Here is an 8668-nt window from a genome sequence, read left to right as displayed (position 1 = left end):
AGAAAGGCTGCGCTCGGGGAACTCAGAAGCCTCGGCAAGGCCACGTGGGGCTGAGTGTGGCAGCAGAGTCTGGCCAGACGAGACCATGTGAGGACAGGCGAGAAGGCAGACAAGCTGACCAGGGGTCGGGGGTGGGGGGGCGGTGCTGGTGGGGGGTTCCCACCAGTTCTCTGAGGGCAGGAAGTGAAGTCGGCTACCGTAGCCACGATGAGTCGTGGGGTGGCATCCTGCAAAGTGGAGGTTCAGAAGGGCGACCACGAGGGAAGACAAAGCCCACAGAGGTTGTAACGCAAGGTGAGCGGGAAGGATGGAGAAGTCGCAGGCGTGGGAAGACGTTTCAGGACCCTGCTGGCCTCGAGAGAGTCTCTGGATTTTATACTAGCTGCTACCGGAGGGTTCTGAGCTGGGACCCACACACCCGCTGGTGGCTCCCTCCTCTTGATCCCCCTGAAGCAGGGACGTGGAGCCCTCCCCCGACAGGGGGGGCAGAAGGGAGAGGGGAGCATGCTTTTATCTGCTGGAAGGGCAGATAAAAGAGGTGAGGAGGTGAAGAGATTAATTACAAAAACCTGACTCAAAAAAAACACAACAACTCTGCACGTTTAAGAAAGAAAAGCTGCAATTCATTCTACTTTGAGCCCTGGCTGTTAAGAGTTATTATTATTTAAAAAAAAATTTTTTTTTAAGTTTATTTATTTTGGGGACAGAGAGAGACAGAGCATGAATGGGGGAGGGTCAGAGAGAGAAGCAGACACAGAATCCCAAGCAGGCTCCAGGCTCCGAGCCGTCAGCACAGAGCCCGACGCGGGGCCCGAACTCGTGAACTGTGACATCACGATGTGAGCTGAAGTCAGACGCTCAACCGACTGAGCCACCCAAGTGCCCCATTTTTGTATTTTCCTTAATAAAAAATTGATACCTGGGCGCCTGGGTGGCTCAGTCAGTTGAGTGTCCTACTTCGGCTCAGGTCGTGATTTTGCAGTTTGTGAGTTCGAGCCCCACATCGGGATCTCTGCTGTCAGCATGGAGCCCGCTTCGGATCCCCTCTCCCTGTCTCTCTGCCCCTCTCCTGCTCATGCTCTCTCTCTCAAAAATAAACATTAAAGAAATAATAAACTGACACCCAGCCCCTCTTCCCCGGGAAGTAACCACTGCTCTTTCTTTGGAACTCATTAATACCTGCAACTCCTGTTTGGATGTGGCCGTAGTTACTGATGCTAGCACCTGTCTGCCCGCCTGCCCTGGGTTTTCGGTTCTGTAAAATACATTGTGTGTGTGCGTGTGTGTGTGCGAATGACCGCAGCACGTGTACAACACGGCGTCCATATGACAAAACCAGCCTTACAAATGTTTGCCTTTTTAAACAAAAACATGTGGCATATATTTTTATTAAATCATAGAAAACTCATTTGTATACAAATTGGTTCCACTTTGGGGAAACTGGAATAATAAACAGCTGGGTGACAAAACGGTGGAAAGATACGTTTCACTTTACGTAGAGACCAAGTGTTGTCATATTTATTTTTTAAAAATGTTGAAACAATCCGTAACAGGTTGTTGGCTTTTTTTTTTTTTCACCCTTGTGCAGGAGGAATAATCTCTCTCTTGTAACCCCCGCTTTTCTCTGAGGATGTTTTTCATTACTTAAATCAACGGTAAGCTTAAAAGACAGTTAACCTGAAGTCTTAATACCAAGTCAATTTCTTTCCCTGCCACGGGCTTGCCGAGTACCGTGAATGTCAAATTTCAAGAGATGGTCTCTTTTCATAGGAACTGATTAAGCTTCCTTTCTACAATAGCACGTGTGTACAAGGGTGTGGAACACATTTCAGAATAAGTTAAATATTAAGACGTACAGTATGGCAGTTAACGCCCTATTTTTCTCCTACCGGGTAAATCGGAAAGTTCATCCTAACCTTACATGTTTATAAAAGGGTGAGGACCGAGGGACCCAGTGATACCAAAAATGCACCACAACCATCAGAACCGTATTCTCTAAGCGCTCTGGCCGAGTATTTACAACGGGTCCTGCCACAGTCACGCCTGCACTCCTTCCACGGAGGACCAGAACGGACCAGACTCCGAGGTTCACCGCAAGACCACGGGCAGCGGCTTTGAAGTTCAGGCCGACATACTCCTTCTGCCCCGGAGCAGGGACCCAGGGGTCACACCGTGACGCGTCTGCACTCACCCCGACTACTCACGTAACAAACACAAGTTAAATATTATCAAAATTACTTTAAATTAAATTGAAGACCGCGATGTTTAAGTGCATGAAATCCACCCCCCGCCCCCGAGCTTCCTGAACGCACACGACACAGCAAGAACGGACATCCTTGGGAACGACATCCACATTCCTCTGTGTTGAAACCAATCTGCTTCCTCTAAGAACTGGAGGTCTGTGAGACCCCTGAAGGGGGAGGGGAAAAAGAAAAAAAAAAAAAAAAAAAAAAAAAAAAAAAAGCAATTCTCCACTCCAAACGGAGGCATAGTCTCAAAAAGTCATTTTCCCCAAACCGGAGTCTGGATGGCAGACTCACTAAAGCAGGAACCGAAAAATGTGCACTTTGGGGCTGGCCCCTCACCCGTGGCGGCAGCCTGCTTCCCCGGGACACTCAGCTGACCCTTAACACTCGTGCAAGGCTGACATCAGGCTGCCCCCAGGTCCTGGGTCCCTGTTGCCAACCTGCAGGCCTGGAGCCCTCCCAGGGAGCGTGTAAACAAACGTGGGGAAAACGGTGTTTCTGCCAGTTTTTGCCAGGTCAGGGAAAAGCCTCTTGGGCCACGACAGAGAACAGGGCCTTAGCACGGCCCCAGTGCTGACTTCCTCCGAGGCTGGTTTTTTGCGCATCCTGCTGCAGCAAGACGGTGAAGTCAACTCAAAGCCTTTTTGCCTGGCTTGCCCCAAGTGGTGTTAAACAAAACCAGAGACGATTCTTTGGACTACCTTATTCCTGAGTTCTGATCCGCACACGTGTCCTCGCACACCTGCTCCGCCCTCTTGTTACTGCAGGTGACCCGGGGAGGCGGCCAGGCTCTTGTGCAGGTTGGGATTCTGGCTGTGTCTGTTCCGGCTGCGGACAGATGAGAACATGGTGTTGCAGCCCGGAACTTTGCATTTGTGGAGCTGGCGGAGATGCACGGTTTTGTAGTGAGCCCTGAAGGTCCCTTTGTTACTGTACGTCTTTTGGCAGAGGTGACAAGTTATGGGCAGCCCAGAAGGCAGGCTGGCAAGGCTCTGGTCGGCCTTCTCCATCAGGACACAGATGGGGTACTCATCTTCCCCGGGGACAAGGCTCGGCCCGTTACAGTCCTCATCACTGTCCTCCATGAGCACGGTGCCTTCCTCGCTCGCCCCGTCTGAGTCCCAAGAGGAATGGCTGCTGTTCTCAGACTTCATGCTCGAGGTAGTACTCAAATCCAAGATGGTGCCCTCGCTCGGCGGACCAGAGCTGTAGCTCTCCAGGCCGGCACTGTGGACTTGGGTTATTGGGTAAACCAGACTGCTCATCCGACTCGTTCCCTTGAAGATGACAGATGTCTGGGGGGCCTGCTGGGTGAAAGCCACATCCCGATAGGTCTCCTTGGCCACATCCTTCAGAAGGTAGGCTGCATGGAAATGGTCTTCGGTGCTCTCCAGTGCCTCTTGGCTCAACACTTTTTGGTGGAGACTTAGGTTTGAACTGTGTCTACAAGAGGGAACATATGGTTAGCAATAGGTCGGGCTGTTGTAAGAACAGTCAACATTCCAAGTGGAGACACGAGCTGGATACCGCAAAACGCTCGTGGCACGGAAGAAGCGACGATAAGGGGAGAGGGGTGAAATGCAGGTCTAGTGGATGCTGGCCCAAGGCTGTCCACCACCCGTCAGAAGTTAGCATTGAGGAGGAAAGCGGATAGTCTGGAGTCTGGGAATACGCAGTCCTTCTTAACTTCTTAACTTCGTGATGGACACGGACCTTCCTGGACCTCATCTAGAGAGAATGCCTAGACTACTTTGATCAGGTCAAGTCACCTGGGACCCTGCAACCAGGGTACCCCAGAGAAAACTGGTCCCAATAAGGAATTAAGTGGAGCACTTTGTTTCAAAAAAAAATTTTTTTTTTTAAGGTTTATTTATTTTTGAGAGACAGAGAGAGACAGAGCACAAGCAGGGGAGGGGCAGAGAGAGAGACACACACACACATACACACAGAATCCAAAGCAGGCTCCAGGCTCCGATCTGTCAGCACAGAGCCTGACATGGGGCTTGAACTCACAAACCTTAAGATCGTGACCTGAGCTGAAACCGAGAGTCGGTTGCTTAACCGACTGAGCCATCCAAGTGCCCCTTGAGCAACCTTTTTTTTAGTGTTTATTTATTTTTGGGAGACAGAGAGAGACAGAGCACAAGCAGGGGAAGGGCAGAGAGAGGGAGACACAGAATCCGAAGCAGGCTCCAGGCTCCGAGCTGTCAGCACAGAGCCCGACGTGGGGCTTGAACTCACGGACCGCAAGATCATGACCTGAGCTGAAGTCAGAGGCTTAACTGACTGAACCACCAGGCACCCCACGTGGAGGGCTTTATTTCAAAGAAACCAAGAAATATCTTCTAGAGCTGTACTGTCCGGTACGATAGCTTGCTCATTCGTGACCACGGAGGCCCTGAAACGTGGCTGCGACATACACAGAAATGACAAGATTTCGGATAGACCGAGTGAAACAAAATACATTGTTAAAGCTCACGTCACCTGAGCTTCTCATACTTTCTTAACGTGCCCACTAGAAAATTTCCAATTTCCTGGGTGGCTTGCATCATGGTCTATGGCATTAACACACCTGTCAAGTGCTCACACAGGTGAGCAAACCTGATTGGCTAGAAATTGTGTGTTCTAGCCAGAGAGAGAGAGAGAGAGAGAGAGACAGACAGACAGACAGACAGACGGAGGGAGGGAGGGAGGGAGGGAGGGAGAGAACGCTAAGTTCGGTTCATATTTGCAACGTTTCACTATAAGCCAGACAGGAGTTTTGCAAGTACAGCATTGAACACACTACCAGCCTTCTACCCAATGATTATTCCTGAAGGGCAGACAATGAGTATCCATTTATGACACATGCTTACTCACACAATATCATTTAGACATAACTTGTCAATCAATGGTGGCCTCGCTCACAGATCCCCTGCTAACTTCTGGCTGGCAGAAAACAGTCCTGACTGCAAGGGGTACCATCTTACAGGTGACAGGAAAATGGTTCCAAGTGGAAAAGAGCCTCCCCCACCAGGACAGACGAGAACGTGTGCCAGGCCCACGCTGGGAAAAACGCACGGTCCCCTCCGCAAATAGCTAGGAACTGAATTTTCTCTTCGAAACCTCCAAAGACGTGGTGGTGGGGGTGGTGGGGAAATGGGTGGAAATTGCATCCCATTTCAAGGAAAGTGTAAAATCTGCTCTTCGACTCCTCCCTCGTATCCCTCGCACGTTCTTTTTCTGGACGTCCTCAGCACCGCAGTCTCGGATCGCCTTGCCAACTGCACTGCTGCCCTGTGATTATGTCAGCATGCTGGGCTGAAGGGGCAGGTATGTGTCGGCAGAAAACCAGACATTAGATTGACACGTACGTCCCGGGACGCGAGAGTGGTTAGAAAAAAGTCAGACAGACACGCTCGCTGGAACTTTGCACGGGAAGGTCCCTGCCGTGATGAGGCCAAGCTGTCAGCCTGAGCACCCCCAGGAACACCGAGAGTGAACGTATGGGATCCTCCAACCTGCTCGTTAAGCCTTCCTGGGGTGCCATGTGCCCTTAAACCAGTCACTACCACAAACGCAAAACCCACTGGCCCGTGTGCCAGCTTCCTGCTTCCAGGATTGCTAATGTTGTGCCTGCTGGCTGTGTGCGTACACGTGTGTGTGCGTGCACGCGTGCGTGCGTGTCTTCCCCGACACTTCCATCCCTATCCTCCTCCCTCGTCCTCCCCGGTTTCTGCCTCCGTAGACTAGTGGTTCTCAAAGTGTGGTCTGGGCACCCCTAGTGGTCGTGAGACCCATTCAGGGGTACCCTGAAGTCGAAACTCATTTCATAAGGACACGAAGACATGATCTGTGATGACATGATTTGTCTTTTTCACTGTCGTCCCTTCCCGAGCGTACTGTGGTTTTCCGGGGGCTACGTGACGTGCGGTCTTAGAACAGGTTGAATGCAGAAGCTGATGTAAGAAGGCAGCTATTTTCTGCTAAGCCAGAGGTTACAGAGATTTGCAGAAACGTAAAAACAAAACCAGTCTTCTCGTTGAGCTTTTGTTTTGGAAAACGGGCTTATTTTTCATTAAATGCTATGTGTATTACTTTAAGGGATGAAATATTGATTTTTTTTTCAGTTTTAATCTCTAATGCAGTAAACACTGATACTTATAAACCCAACTAGACCACCCAACTGACGGCTCTTGAGGGCCCTCAGGTTTTAAGAATTTGTGAAGGGGTTCTGAGACCAAACCGACTGAGAGCTGCTGCTTTAGTCATGCCCCTTCTTCCAGGAAGCTTTCCCTAACTTCTCAGAGTCCAGTAGGTACCTCCACTATGTGCCCACAGCAGTCTGTATCTCTCACATGATAGCGGGCACCACATTCAGCTGAAATTGCCTATTTACTGGTCTGTCTCCTCCGCGGGCCTTTGTGAGCAGTGACTGTGTCCACAGCACCTGACAGAAGGTTCTTGAATATGTATATATATATGTGTATATATATATATATATATACATATATATATATATATATGTATACACACACACACACACACACACACACACACACTTGGCTGAAGAAGCATCTAGGGTGCTATTACAGTCCCGTCCTGAGGGACCCTAGTGACTGCTGCTGGCAGTGGCTCTAAGAAGGGAAGAAAATCATCCTGACAACAGAGTTCTCATCTCTGACCCCCAGAAGAGGGGGGTGGCCCCAGGCCTGCCCACAAAGCTCCTTTTAAAATGGTGCCACTTCGGGGGCTCCCGAGTGGCTCAGTCATTTAAACGTCCAGCTCTTGATTTTGGCTCGGGTCATGATCCCATGGTGTGTGAGATCGAGCCCGCATCAGTCTCTGCACTGACAGTGTGGAGCCCGCTTGGGTCTCTCTCTCTCTCTCTCTCTCTCTCTCTCTCTCTCTCTCTGTCTGACCCTCCCCTCCGCTCGCTCTCTCACTCTCTCTCCAAATAAATAAATAAACATTAAAAAAATGAGAGAAAACGTGCCATTTTAATCAGACTCTAGGCAAAATGCCTTCCTAGTTCCAGACCACTAAAATCACGAGTTGAAATTTAGAATTCAAGATGCCTTCCCGTGGTGGGGGAGGGGGCCTTCTAATTTGGTGGGCGCTGTGGGCCAGAACGCTGTCATAAATATCAAGGATAATCTGCCTGATAGAGCTATCTCTTCTTCAACAGAACAGCCTTGTCATGAACAAAGCCTCCTGTTGGAGGATGAAGGAAAAGGGCACGTTCTCCAGTCAGGGGATCCTGGTGGTTTGGTTCAACATGCCAGCGAGAGAAAACAGGAATTTTAACTCCTACCACCCTTGCTCTCTTCCCCTCGCTCCAGGCGAGTATGTTCTTACGAGCCCGCTCCCGGAACTTGTGGGCAGTACCTGTACCTTCCCCCTCTTCAGGAAATCAGGTGTTACGCTTTGGACGAAGGTAGCTAGCGGGGATGCTGAATTGCTTCAAGTCAGGCTTGTCTGAGCAAATGCAACACGGTTAATATTCTGCGAACCCTCTAGCATTTATCATATGGCATTTCATCAGAGAGCTAGTCTTTTCCTTAAAGCCTCCTGGGGTCACCTCCTGGTTACGCACAAGCTTCCCTTCACAGGCTGGGGAGGGAGGTGGCCCGAGGGGTGGTTATGGGACTCAAGTTCCCGAAGAAAAGCACACACAAGGCAGCAATGCCCGTGCTGTGTCCCGGAGTGATGAGAGGCGCTCTGTACCTGGGCGCTTTGCAAACAGGTTGACGCTGTGTTGTGCCTCACAACACCCAGTACCCAGTGACTCTCGCTTTTCAACCAACATCACAAACCCCGAAGGAACCTGCTAAGTGTCTTTGTTCTTTGATATCTTAATGATTAAAAAATCTTCAGGGTGCCTGGTGGCTCAGTCGGTGAAGCGTCAGACTCTTGATTTCGGCTCAGGTCATGATCTCACGGTTCACGACTTCGATCGAGCCCCGTGTCGCTTGGGGTTCTCTCTCTCCCTCTCTGTCTGCCCCTTCCCCGCCGCTGAGTGCCCTCCCTCTCTCAAAATAAATAAACTGAAAAAAATAATTTAAAAACCTTCAATCAAGCAGCTATTCTTTTTTTTGAACGTAGCTGGTTAAATAGACATAAAAGAAAATATTTCATCTGGTGGGCTTCATATCATAAAATGAAAAGCAGACAAGTTTGGGGGAAGTTACACTGAGGATTGTAACGCCCCTCCCCACCACTGCCTCATGTGAGACCAGCTCACGATTCCTTACCCCCAACCCTTTGGGCCAGATGTGTTTCTGAATTCAGAGTGGCTTAGACTTTAGAAAGGCAGAATCATTGCATACACTGTAATATTTTGTTCATGTCCCCATAATGAATCCATTAGTATTTCTGCATGGAACACAGAATAAGAAAATCCACGCGTAGGGAGATTAAAAAAAAATAAGATTAGCAACAGG

General features: G+C 49.7%; 1 protein-coding gene across 1 annotated transcript in view; it reads right to left on the bottom strand.

Moving 5' to 3' along the window:
• Nucleotides 1-1390: 1390 nt before the first annotated feature.
• Nucleotides 1391-8668, bottom strand: part of BNC1 (basonuclin 1) — a 30675-nt gene continuing 23397 nt past the window's right edge. The window contains exon 5 of the mRNA XM_030317254.1: nucleotides 1391-3689. Within this exon, the coding sequence (XP_030173114.1) occupies nucleotides 3005-3689 (685 nt within the window). The 3' untranslated portion in view covers nucleotides 1391-3004. The remainder of the gene's footprint in view (nucleotides 3690-8668) is intronic.

Source organism: Lynx canadensis, chromosome B3, assembly GCF_007474595.2.
Source record: "Lynx canadensis isolate LIC74 chromosome B3, mLynCan4.pri.v2, whole genome shotgun sequence".
In the NCBI taxonomy this organism is placed as follows: domain Eukaryota; kingdom Metazoa; phylum Chordata; class Mammalia; order Carnivora; family Felidae; genus Lynx; species Lynx canadensis.
Note: the sequence above shows the minus strand (reverse complement) of the source record. Positions and strands in the feature narration are given on the sequence as shown.